A 12,853-nucleotide genomic window follows, 5' to 3' on the forward strand; every position below is an offset into this window, starting at 1 on the left:
TTTATTAGTATTTTTGTTCTAATATATTCTCTTTGTTTCATAATATTAGTTGTTTTTGCTAAAAACCTAAAGGCATAAATTTTCAGAAACTTTTTTTCTCAAAAAATATCATTTAATATATAAACTAAAAATAACTTAGCCAATCATAAAAACAACTACAGAATATAATTGGTCACATAATATTTAATAAAGATAAAAACTGCATTAAAATGTGAAACAACTTAAAACAAAAAAACCTCTAAAATAACTTAAATCACAAAACAGAGAAAGTAGTATTTTAATGATATATTATTACTGACCAACCACTTTATATTAGAGGAATACTTTTGGTCCATGCGTAATCAAAAAACAATTATTGATTTTTGTCGTCAAACAAATCATAAGATCTTCTTTAGTCAAACAATCTGTCCAGCAAAGAGCCCACCACACCAAACGTCTATTACAAATTTCAAGTTCAATATTTCTGAATTTTCTTTCTTGGAATTAAATCCACTTGCAAGGCTGTATATGACTCAATATCCATTTGTTCCTATAGATGTCAATATATATAATATAATATATTGTCTGTGGATGTATGTAATAAATTCCGAGTTTTGCATGGTTGGCTAATTCCTTTTTTCCTTTTTACGAAGGTTCCTACTTTCTCTGCTCCTACAAGTTTTTTTGGGTTTTATAAAAAAAAAAAAAATTGGTTTTAAGCTCCTACAAGTTTTTCATTAGCCTTCCTTTTCTTTTATTATTTGTATTCTCTTGTAATTCTTCAAAATCTGTTCTTTCATTTTTCCTTTTATTGTTTGTCTTCTCTGTAAGTGTTCATAATCTGTTCGTTTCTCAGCAGCCAACTTTTTTAGTGAAGTACAGAGAGAGATTAATCTCAAGTCTCAACTAAAAGAGGGTTTTTAATTGAAGCTGGATTCTTGAGTTTTACAGAGAAATCCAGAGAGATTAAGAAGAACATAAATTAAGATGAAGTTTGGGAAAGAGTATGTGGGGCAGATGATTCCAGAATGGCAACAAGCTTACATGGATTATGCTAGTCTCAAATCCATTCTTCAAGAGATCCAAAATTCCCGGAAAAGATCAGATAAATCAAGTACCTTAAAACGCAAGCAAGCTGTCCACCACAACTTTAGCGGTCTGACAAAGCGTTACAGCCGCGCCGCTTCTTCATTAGAACTCGAAAACCAGGATATTCTGGTGAGTAAAGCGATTGGGGATGATGGGTTTGAGAGATACGAGACGACTATCATGAAAGTTGCAGAAGAAGGGAGAGAGTCAGAGTTTGTCTTCTTTAAAACCCTAGATCTCGAGTTCGATAAAGTGAACCATTTTTACCGGTCTAAAGTGGAGGAAATGGTGAAGGAGGCAGTGGTTTTGAACAAACAAATGGATGCTCTGATTGCTTTCAGAATCAAAGTCGATCAACCTTCTTCTTCTTGGAGCTGCACTGAAACAGTATCAGTCGATATGAATGCATTAAATCCTAAGAAACAGAGTAAGTTCTCAGAGATTGTTTGTTTCATAAGTGGGTTTAGTATGAAAGGACAAAAAGTTTAAAATCTTGTGTGTGTTTGATTATGAAGGGAAGACATTAGGTGATGAGATGGGAATCGAAGTAGAGGAAAATGGATCCAACGGTGGGGATTCGACGAAAGAAAGTGTACCAGAGGTTTTAAGTGTTCTTGATCGTATCAGATTAAACAAAACTCAAGAAACTCCTCTGTCCACAATTAGAAACGTCCTCAAGCTCTCAAACCAGGAAGAGCTCAAATTCACAAGAGAAAATCTCAAGAAAATTGAAGAACGGCTTAAGAATGTCTTCATCGAGTTTTATCGCAAGCTTCGACATCTCAAGAATTACAGGTATGTGTGTTGCTTCTTAAGCATTCTTAAGAAAGACAAATAAAATAAAAGAAAAACTCATAAAGATTGTTTGATTGAATCCATGCTTTGTTCATGATTAATTCAGCTTCTTGAACACCTTAGCGATTTCAAAAATCATGAAGAAGTATGATAAGGTAACACTTGATTTAATTAGATATTTGTTTAAGTTTCTTGATATTGATTAATATTTCTTCTCGACCAGATTGCTTCAAGAAGTGCAGCAAAACAATACATGGAGATGGTAGATAAGTCCTACCTCACTAGCTCTGATGAGGTTAATACAATATCTCAACATAAAACTTATTATTTTGTTTCAATATTACAAGAAAATTTACACCAGAGTTTTATTTAACTTTAACAGATCAACAAACTTATGGTGAGAGTTGAGTCTATTTTCGTCGAACATTTCGCCAGTTCGAATAGAAGCAAAGGAATGAATCTCTTAAGACCAAAAGTGAAGAAAGAAAAACATCGGATAACGTTTTCCACTGGTAACTAAAACTATTTTCCCAAATCGAAAACACGTTTTGTTTTACAATTAGTTCATGACAAATTAATCAAAATCTCTCCTAACTGGTCTTATTTCTCAGGCTTTTTTGTTGGCTGCTCAGTCTCTCTAGTGATTGCTCTTGGTTTGTTCATCCATGCTCGTAATATAATGGACGCAGTCGGACAAAAACTCTACATGGAGACAATGTTCCCGCTTTACAGGTTCAAACCAAAACATCTACAAAATTCTCTAATTAAACCACTGTTTTTTTTTGCTGATAATAATGCTTCTTGAACCATATTTTTTAGTTTGTTTGGATTTGTGGTTGTGCACATGATCATGTATGCTTCAAACATATACTTTTGGAAGCGATATCGAGTGAATTACCCGTTCATATTCGGATTCAAAGAAGGAACAGAGCTTGGTTATAGACAGGTTCTGCTACTAAGCTTTGGTCTCGGCACGCTTGCCTTAGCTGCTGTTCTAATAAACCTGGACATGGAGATGGATCCTAATACTAATGACTACAAGACAATCACTGAACTTCTTCCCCTTTTTATTGTTGGTGTAAGTTATTCACTATCTTAACCACAAGAATCTCAAAATCATTCTGTAATTAATATGTTTAACACATTTTCTTTCTGTATAAAATTTTCCAGCTAGTGATAGCTATTTCTATCTGTCCCTTCAACATTTTCTATCGGTCAAGCCGCTTCTTTTTCCTTATGGTTGTATTCCGCTGCATTGCTGCACCGCTCTACAAGGTCTCAAACACATCCTCTGTTTTGTTTTGTTGAAGTAAAAATATCAGAAAACTCTCTTAATTTGTTCTCATCTAATTTTCAGGTTAGTCTTCCGGACTTTTTCTTGGCGGACCAATTAACAAGCCAGGTTTGTGAGTTCATAACATTCTTGTAACTCTCATTATTATGTTTTCAAAATGTTTCAGTTTATTAACCTTAAATTTCTTCAGGTTCAAGCACTAAGGAGTCTGGAGTTTTACATTTGTTACTATGGTTGGGGAGACTTCAGGCTCAGACAGAACACCTGCAGATCAAGCGATGTATACAGCACATTCTACTTCATTGTCGCTGTGATTCCTTACTGGTCACGTTTCCTTCAGTGTGTTCGAAGATTAATAGAAGAGAAAGATTCAAGCCAAGGCTACAATGCTCTCAAGTATTTATTGACCATTGTCGCTGTGTGTTTGAGAACAGCTTATAGCCTTCACAGAGGAAACGTCTGGAAAATCGCTGCATGGGTTTTCTCGGCCTTGGCAACTTTTTACGGCACATATTGGGACATTGTGTTTGACTGGGGATTGCTTCACAATCCATCTAAAAACTGGTTGAGAGAGAAGCTTCTTGTTCCTCACAAGGCCGTCTACTATATTGCAATGGTGAGAACTAAGAAATAAAGAGAAGGGTAGATTCATGGTTTAGGGTTTCTTTTTTAATTTTGTTTATGTACTTCTCTTCTTTGTAGGTCGTAAACGTTGTGTTGAGATTGGCGTGGTTGCAGACTGTTCTGGATTTCAATTTCTCGTTCTTGCATAGAGAAACAATGGTTGCTCTTCTTGCTATTCTGGAGATCATACGCCGTGGTATCTGGAATTTCTTTAGGTACCGTCTTGACCAAGAAACAATCGATTAATGCTCCTCAAAATCATTTCTAAGACTGTGGCTTTGTTGGGTTATGAACACAGGTTAGAGAACGAGCATTTGAACAACGTGGGGAAGTTCAGAGCATTCAAATCAGTTCCATTACCATTCAACTACGAGGAAGAGGAAGACTCTAGATGATTAGCTATTTAGATTTGGTCTACTAGATTTTCCAGTGTAAAAGTTTCAATTTTGTTATTGGGTTATCGTTGTGCTCTCTGTTGTGACATTTGAGGAAACCAAAAGCAACTAAAAATGCCATGGTTCCAGTCACAATGTGCCCATATCAGATTCGAAACCAAGATTAGTCCATAGACATACCGGATAAATAAAACAAGAATCAGAGAATTTTGATCATATTATGACAGAAGGGCTTCTAAAACTTGCAATGATGGTTTCAGGGGAAAAATTTTCTTTATTTAAAATAGATGTAGCTGTTGATTCTAAGTCTAAGAGCACATAAATGTAGCTGACTTAAACTTTGCAACAAGCAATGACAATAACTTAATTTGTCAAAAGCACCATGAGCATATAGATCTTGCAGCAGAAACCCAAATAATTTGCCAAAAAAGAGTCAACTAAGTCTATCGTATCACTCGAGTCTACGACTAAGAAAGCCAAGATTTCTCCCTCTAGATATCCAAAAAGGAGTAATCATATAAGAAATCTTCATCACTTGCTCTAATTACCTTGCTCACTAGGGTTTACCCGCTCACCGCTGCAACAGTAGAAATGTGGCAGCTTGACTCGCCCGCAACTCCTGTAACACATGAGAGTGTGCACTTAAAAACCGGGGTTATATATAAACTTCTGATACCCACAGTGAGATCGTAAAGAACGAAAAAAGTGTTAAATCAAACATATTTAAGGCCAAACTTGTCGACTCCTGTTTTACAGTGCAATGAACACACCAAGTACTTCCATCAAACTCGTTAAAGAATCACAGTTCTAGTCTTCTAGTTAGCTGAATGCAGCTTCTAGTAAGTGATAGTCAGGACACAGGACATTATAATCAGAAAGCATATACGTTTATTCTTCAGCTATCGCTGCAGTCAACCTAGAGAAACTAATATAACAAATTTCTTCACAACCTAAAACCAGATCTCATACCATACTCAAACTGATAAAGCAACAAGAGAAGCCAATCTCGTACCTGCAACGGATGATCACAGGAATAGGCTTAAGAGCCTTTGGTCCATTTCTTATCCCTCTCTTGTGTTTAGAAACCTGCATTTTTCACACAAAGAACAGCTTCGATAAATACAATCATTCTCCAAGAGGGAAAGGCCATTAAAAAGACCACATTTTCATTTTCAAAATTGTTAACTGCTAACTACACAGGGAATACTAACGATATGTGAAGCTGAAGGAACCAAATCAAATTAGAATGTACGCTTAAACCCAAAGGTACACAAGCAAATGGAAAAGATGGACACTCAAAAACAGCAAAGAAAGACAACATTTCTGAGAAGAGCTAAAGGATTTTTGCATCGGTTCTATTGAAGGTCCAATCTAGCACTTGCTAATCTCGATCTCAAACTTTTACCAGAAACAAAGCCAATAGTGAACCTCCCTAAAACCCTAGAGAAAACCTGAATCCGTCAAAAACAAAAAAAATAGCTAAACCCAAATGTCACAATAATTAAAAAAACCTAAGAAATTTTAATACTTTAGCAGTGGAAAACGAAGGGAGTAAGACAATTCAGAGACTGGAGGAGTTCCCAAACCTTCTTCTTAGGCACAGCCATAAGCTCCATGGATCCAGTGAATGCAAAATTAGGACCAAATCCGAAGCTCTTCTCATCGATCGAACCCGGTTGATTCTGATCGAACTCAGGTGAAATCAGCGGCGGCATAGCGACGGGTCGATCCATGGTGCTGTTAAAAGGCGGAGGCATTGCCGCGAGGTGGCTGAAGCTTCGGGTTTCCAAGATGCGGCATGACTCAACCGCGGCGCGTTTTAGCGATGTCAGTCTCAACGCCATTGATGCACTTCTCTAGAGCTAATAGCTGACGGAAGTGGAGACTCGAGGAGAAGCCGAAAGAGGGATCAAGGTAAATAATCTCGAAAACGATGTCGTCTGCGTGGTTATTTGGTTAATTAAACCAAAACGACCCGACTCAAACCGTTTGAGTTCGCTCTTTCTATCTAGAGAACCGACTCTAGACCAAAATTATTATGTACCCGGTTTGATGCATAACCATAAGGTCTTAACCGATACGAGCCATTTCTAAACCCTTGTCGTGGCTCGTGTATTCGTCGTCGGGTAAAACATTTACAGCTCAAGTGAAGAAAGCTCTGGTGAGCAACCATGTCGTGGATGAAAGGAGATTTGCTTTCTAAATCCAGGAGGCTTGTTGGTGGCTTAGCTACACGAGAGCCTGTTTGGCTTAAAGCCATGGAAGCGTAACTCTCTCTCTCTCTCACACTCTCCATTTGTATTTTTCCAATTTTCTCGAGAAAATGATTCGGCTTTGATCGATCTGTTTTCCCAATCAGATACTTCTGTATTGATTTATCGCGTTATAGTGTTTCAATTTCGATTTCAATTGAATCCTAGTTGCATTGAAAAAGTTAAGATTTTTGCGTTTGGAAATAGTTGGATTTATGATTTTTAGGTTTCAGTTTCTTATTGTTGTTGGTTTAATGGCAGATCACCTCCTCCTGTCTTTCCTCGCTCTAATGGGAAAATCAAGAAGATTGTTCTCCCTGAGGATTCCTACGTTCGTAAATTCGCCTGTAAGCATCCTGAAGCAAAAATCGTCGACCCCATCAAGTAAAGTCTCAATTTTTATACATTTGCATTTCTATTTATTCTTCTTGTTCTTGATAAGCTTATTCTTCTTGTTCTTGATAAGCTTATTCTTCTTGTTCTTGATAAGCTTATTCTTCTTATTCTGTTGTAAACTACTCTGGAGAAAAGTTCGATTACAAACAATTATGGTTTAATCTCTTGTGTCTTGAACTAGTACTGCCCATGTGACTCTCCTAGATTCTGATTCTATGGGAGTGGTTCCTGTATCCTTCACTTTTCTTTCTGGATGTATCTCTAACATTATTGGTTTATATAATGCTTTATCATCTTCAATCCCATAGGGTTTCGGCGTTTATTCCTGATCCAGCACGCGTATATGGTTGTCGAGTCCTTGAACTAACGCAGCATGGCATCAGCGAGGATGACGCCATGTCTGTAGCTAATGTACGTATTTTCTTCTTACAGTCTATGATTAGCTCTAAAGTTTCTCTTGAATAGACAGAATCGTAATTCTGCTGCTGGTGATGCTGTTCCTTAAACACCAGAGATGTTTTCTTCGTCTTTCTGATATGTCTTTTGATATTTTCAGATGGAATATCTTTCAGAGAGAAAGGAAAAGAAGAAAGCATACAAACGCCTAAAGGAGCTTGCGGTACTGCAAGACAAGGTTCCTCCTCCTAAACCGTATCTTAGTTCCAAAAAAGAGATGCAAATTCAAGAGAGGAAATCTCCTACGGATCGATTCCAGACTCCTAGCGTCCGCAGGCTAGTTAACCAGTTGAAACAGCAGAAAGAAGTGTTGCTGCAGGACAAACCTGGAGGAAGTGCTAATCAGGATCATTGGATCGACGAGTAAATTCTCCAGTTTACCTCAATGTCTTTCTCTTCATTTGCTCTTGGTAGAACCATCATTTTCATATATTAAAATTTTTTACAAGTCTACAAATGATTTCAACAAACAAGTGTTCTTTTCCATTTGACTGTCTTTGAAATAAAATATCATTGGATGATTTCTTCCATGAGGCAAGGAATTACAGGAAAGCAAAATGGTTCTCTCGTCTCTCTCTAATGACCCTACAAACAATTAGCTCCAACAGTTTACATGGAAAATACTTAAGGTTATTATTCTAGGCCAAGAAGAGTTTTCATTGCCTTCCTTTTCGATACCACTTTGCCATAAAAACCCTTTCCTAGCTTCAAGATTTTCTCCATCTCCGTAATGTTACTGCAACCTCCATTCTTTTTCTTCACATCTTCCACCAGCAACTTCATTAATCTCTCATCACTTCCAGTGACATCAGAGACACTGTCCACCACAACTTCCATTGTTGGAATCTTCCTTCCCCATCTCCTCATAAGTCTCTCTGAGCTATAAATCTCATCATAGACTCCCCAATAAGATGCTCTCAGCAAACCTTTATCTTTCCCTTTCACCTTCCATCTCTTCATCCCTTCCTCTACCATATAAACCGCGTTTCCTGCATCTACGCCTCTCTCTAAACCCATTTCGAGCTCTCTAATCTCTTGGTTGGTAACATACAAAAGACTCTCAAACTTACATCGACTGCATCCGCAACAAAATCCCCATGACTCAGCCATCTCTTTCCGTTTTTCTAGTGGAGAAGAAAGCACGTCGAAGTAAGCAGAAGTGATCTCTTCCCCGGCTTTGATGTCTCTTGAGGCATGAACAATGGCGTATTCTCCAACGTGAAGTCGTCTTGCGTTTGGTAAACACGAGTGGTTGATGAACGAAGCTAGAGTCCATAGCCCCACACCGTAATACTCTTTGTTCTTCCCCATAACTTTAGCTGAAACCGCATCTTCCACCAGAGAATTCACATCCAAAATGCTTAGCAGCTTCTCCGTATCTAAACTCTGCTTCGAGTTACCGCAGGTTTCAAATGCTTCATCAGGCCTAAAGATAGATATATCTGGAATCTCCAGGTTGTCTTCGTCATGTCCAGTGGATAAAATGGAGACAAGTCGATGTGTTCTATTACATTTCTTCACGGATTCAGTAACCTCTTCGATGAAATTCTTCCACATTATCAGCTGAGCCTTTTCACCTCCAGTTCCCAAAATCCCTCTCTCAGTTGCAACTGCCTTCGTGACTAAGATCAAAGTTCCTGCAACAATGTTCTTCGTGGCAAACAATCCACGTCCACTAGTTTCAGATTTCTTAATTTCGATTGACCCAATAAATTCAGCTAGTTCAGGAGATCTCCCACGAAACCCACTCAGGATCCAATCAGATAGATCGAAAGCTCCCGTCTTCGCCTGAAGCTCGAGCCTTTTGCATTTCTCCATGTACCCAGTAACAGTCTCCAAGTTATCACTAGCTTGCGGGTCGAGCAGAGCCGTCTTGAAGCATTCCAAGGCCGATGCGTATTTGCTCAATCCGAGCAAGACTTTACCTTTACAAAGAAGAGTCTTGAAATGGGTGCTTTCGATCTCAAGTGCTTGATCACAATCCATCATCGCTTCCACAAAATCACGGAGCTTGGCTCGCGCCTCAGCCCGATTGCACAGAGCCAAGCAGAGCGATTTCCGGAGCTTATGAATCAAATCCGGGTCCGGGTCTGGGTCGGATCCACCAAGCTTTGAGATTTGGCTCCGGGAGAGATCGATGAACTTGGTGTAAACCTGTATAGACTCTTCCCATTCTTCCCGGAGAAGAAGCTCCGTCGCTTTGGATCTTAAGCTCTGCAACAGCTCCAATGGTCCTTCACGATCGTCATGTTGCTCAAATTGCTCCCCTCCCATTTTCTTGATTTCCTGAAAATTGATCGATTAAATAAATAAATTTAAGTGTTGGATTTGCCTTTTGATTTACGGATTCGTGTTGGTTCCTCCAGACACCTTTAAATGTTAGGGTTTGTAACGGTCGGATTCCCATTTTTACACCATTGTTCTGTCCCCACTGTAACGGTCATGAAACTACTTAAAAATTACATCACATTTCTTTACTCTTCTTAATCTGTACAAAATTCATAATCCTTAATTTCAGCTGATTTATACAAGTCTAACAATTTACTAACTGTGAATTTAGTAAGTTAGTCATATCCATTTAGTAAGAACTCTTCAATACCAAAACGCATCATTACCAATTACATAAGCAAAAGAGATTTGATCAATCTCACAAGTGAATCCCTGACTGTTTTGTAAACTTAGTGATCTCATTTCCATCAGACGAAGCCAGACCAATCCCTGTTCTTCCTCCATTGCCAACACCTTTATAATACAATCTCCATTGATGATCAGAGTCTCCATCCATCTCAATCAAACACGGACACCCAACTCCTTCGTTATCCCAAGCACCGCCTTCACCAACGTCGAGCACTGCTTCCTCGTCCTGAACACGTTTCCAATCCTTAATCCCATCGTTCGAAACCGCCAAGCCAATGCTGGTCTTCCCGTTTCTATCTACACCTTCATAGGCCATCACATAACTCCCATCTCTCTTGTTCCTTGTAACGCAAGGATATCTTCCACCAAGCTCATCGAAGAAACCGGGTCCATCGTTTTCAGATTTTCTTCCTCCTATGATCTTGCCAAATTTCACCCACTTGATCCCTTCCCTAGATCTTGCCATCCCAATGCAGAATTCGCCGGTTCTCGCATCGAACGAATGGTAATACATCCTAAGGTCCCCACTTCCATGGAAAACTACATGTGGTGATGCAATATAGAGAAAGTCCCAATCTTTTTCAGACCCAACATCAAACAACGCCCCACTATGATGCTCACCTTCAATTCTAGCCCAATGCCTACCATCTTGGCTGATTGCTAGCCCAGGAAGTGACCTATAAACTCTAGATTTCCCCTCCTTATCATCACAAAGGTGAGACCTTTCTGGAAATCCCAACCCAAAGTTGAAACCTTGGGACTGAAACTCAACAGTCTCAGTAGTGTAGCCAGTGTAATACATCCAGTAAACAGAGCTATTAGCTCTGACTTTGGAGCTAGACATTATCACTACTTCAACGGGTCGTACACTCGCCTTATCAAACGCCCACCAATCTTCACAAGAGCTCATGACCAAACCCACATCGTCGGGCGACTCAACTTTCCCTTTCCCTCTTTCCCAGTGAATCCCATTGTTCGAAACCGCTAATCCGATAGAATCGGAAACTGGGGTTTGCTTGGAGCTTCCGTGGTACCACATGTACCATCTCTCTTCGTTATCGCTTAGAAACCTCTTCACAACAGGAGATCCAATCTCCTCGCTGTCCCACGAGTCGTTGGAAAGGCCCAGATCGAGAATAAGCCCTCTCTTCGAAGATGGCAATGAAGAGGTCGATAAGGAATCGGATTGTGATGATTGAAAGGTCGAATCTTGATCCGTTTCGCTACTTTTGGTGGTGGAACCCGAACATCTTGTGGTTGTGAGCGAGAAAGGAAAAAAGCGTTTGTTCCGGCATTGAAACGAGAGAACTGATGATCGGACTGTTCTCAATGCGGTGAAAATGGAGGGCTTTCCATGGAATTTGACGGCATTAGCTTCCATTGCTCGAAGAGAATCGGAAAGCAAGTTACTCACTCTGATTGAAGTGAAATGCAACGGGCCACAGATTTTGTTTGGATCACTTGCCAGTGGCTACTTCAAATTTTGATACGTGTCCGATGTTCAATGGTGAGTTCAATCGAAAAAAAAAAATCTGTGTCTGGACAGATTGGGTGAATTAAGAAATTCGTATTAGGCTTACGAAATCGGCCCAACTGAAACCCAAGGATAAACGGATAAATAATCCGAAAATTTAATCCTCATTACTCGAAAAAGTGATCTGATTTGTTTTATCATCGTTTTATTTTATTTTTTGATAAAAGTAATACGAAAAATGTAGATTTAACATCATATCTTTAAATTTTAAACGAACTAAAAATATTAGAAATATTACGAAAAACAGATCTCCAATTTATTGACTATGCGTAATTGAACATCAACGTTCAACAATTTTATTTGCATTGGGTTTTTTTCTATAAAAAATTCTCCAATAAACTCATCAGCTAGTTGTCGCCATATAAATCAATCATTGGATTTTTGCTACAATTCAGAATTAATTATTAGTGATAAAACTACAGTAATATATGACTGTGTGTCTGTGTCAGTCAGGATCAGTTTCGTAAAACATATATGATTAATAGTTTTTTTGGGTAGCTAACCAATTCCCAACTAAGTTCACCAACCTACAACACAATCCAATCCGTTAATTCTTCTTATAAAATATTGACTTTTTAGTTTCTCGCCTATGTAAAATTATCTTTCAGTTTGTAGTCGTTTAATTTTTAGAAACAAAAAGACATAAACATTAATGTCATAAGTTTTGAAGTTTATAAAAAGTTTTGATTGTTTATGTGAGTCGTTAGGTACCTATACTTCTAAATAAGCGCCTAAGCATCTACACGGCCAACTTTTAAATCAATGAAAAAACTCATTTGTTCTAGGCTTCTAGCTAACCACATATGAAAAAAGAAGATAATCTAAGAACATGATCCTTCCCAATTAATTTTTAAGTTTAACTTGCAAATTAGACAATAAGAGATAAGGAAGTAACACATATCAATTTACAATAAATGGCACGATGGAGGAGGTTGTCTTCCAAATGGAAAGATGTGGACTGCTATGTTTATCTTGTCCGGCTATATAGGAAATTTAGAGGATAAGCTATTTTCCTTGTCGATATACATTTTAGTTGCAATAGTTGAAAAACAAATATATATACATTTTAGTTGCAAGAGAAAAAAATCGACTTTTTATCAAACCGTGAGCTCGACATCTAGTTCGTTTGTCAGCAAATAACATATTTGGTATCATCTACATGTGTTATTTCTATTGATCAAATTTAACTAATAACAGCACGGAAATGTGGGTGATATTGGTTTAGTAGTTAGTAAAGTTGACAAAGAGAAGATGTGAAAGCTTTTCTTATTTCTCCTATATGAGAACATGTCAATCTACCTTTGGAAGATACAATTGGGTAACCGGAACAGCCTTCTTCAATGTTCTTTCCTTATTTTCCCAAAATAAAGTATTTACATGTTGCCAAAATAAAAAATGGGAG

General features: G+C 38.2%; 5 protein-coding genes across 5 annotated transcripts; 2 read left to right on the forward strand and 3 right to left on the reverse strand.

Annotated features, from left to right (window-relative positions):
• Positions 1–753: 753 nt before the first annotated feature.
• Positions 754–4,375, forward strand: LOC18992484 (phosphate transporter PHO1 homolog 7). The gene is made up of 12 exons (XM_006415888.2): positions 754–1,495; positions 1,584–1,863; positions 1,970–2,018; positions 2,087–2,158; positions 2,246–2,375; positions 2,475–2,595; positions 2,683–2,941; positions 3,034–3,138; positions 3,221–3,265; positions 3,348–3,773; positions 3,860–3,996; positions 4,080–4,375. Exons 1-12 carry the CDS (start codon positions 967–969, stop codon positions 4,174–4,176), a joined length of 2,250 nt encoding a protein of 749 aa, XP_006415951.1. The 5' UTR covers positions 754–966; the 3' UTR covers positions 4,177–4,375.
• A 63-nt stretch (positions 4,376–4,438) lies between these two features.
• On the reverse strand, positions 4,439–6,111 carry LOC18992485. Its single transcript, XM_006415889.2, has 3 exons — positions 5,763–6,111; positions 5,189–5,262; positions 4,439–4,795 (listed from the first exon to the last, which is right to left on the reverse strand). The coding sequence occupies exons 1-3, from the start codon at positions 6,018–6,020 to the stop codon at positions 4,717–4,719; spliced, it is 411 nt and encodes a 136-aa protein (XP_006415952.1). The 5' UTR covers positions 6,021–6,111; the 3' UTR covers positions 4,439–4,716.
• Positions 6,112–6,276: 165 nt separating this feature from the next.
• LOC18992486 lies at positions 6,277–7,801 on the forward strand. Its single transcript, XM_006415890.2, has 4 exons — positions 6,277–6,442; positions 6,690–6,812; positions 7,133–7,235; positions 7,381–7,801. Exons 1-4 carry the CDS (start codon positions 6,348–6,350, stop codon positions 7,645–7,647), a joined length of 588 nt encoding a protein of 195 aa, XP_006415953.1. The 5' UTR covers positions 6,277–6,347; the 3' UTR covers positions 7,648–7,801.
• Positions 7,802–7,884: 83 nt separating this feature from the next.
• On the reverse strand, positions 7,885–9,555 carry LOC18992487. The gene has a single exon (XM_006415891.2). It carries the CDS (start codon positions 9,552–9,554, stop codon positions 7,914–7,916), a length of 1,641 nt encoding a protein of 546 aa, XP_006415954.1. The 5' UTR covers position 9,555; the 3' UTR covers positions 7,885–7,913.
• Positions 9,539–11,341, reverse strand: LOC18992488. Its single transcript, XM_006415892.2, has 2 exons — positions 9,896–11,341; positions 9,539–9,566 (listed from the first exon to the last, which is right to left on the reverse strand). Exon 1 carries the CDS (start codon positions 11,296–11,298, stop codon positions 9,928–9,930), a length of 1,371 nt encoding a protein of 456 aa, XP_006415955.1. The 5' UTR covers positions 11,299–11,341; the 3' UTR covers positions 9,539–9,566; positions 9,896–9,927.
• Between the last annotated feature and the right edge of the window lie 1,512 nt (positions 11,342–12,853).

This window comes from Eutrema salsugineum, unplaced genomic scaffold, assembly GCF_000478725.1.
Source record: "Eutrema salsugineum unplaced genomic scaffold, Eutsalg1_0 scaffold_5, whole genome shotgun sequence".
Taxonomy (NCBI): Eukaryota; Viridiplantae; Streptophyta; class Magnoliopsida; order Brassicales; family Brassicaceae; genus Eutrema; species Eutrema salsugineum.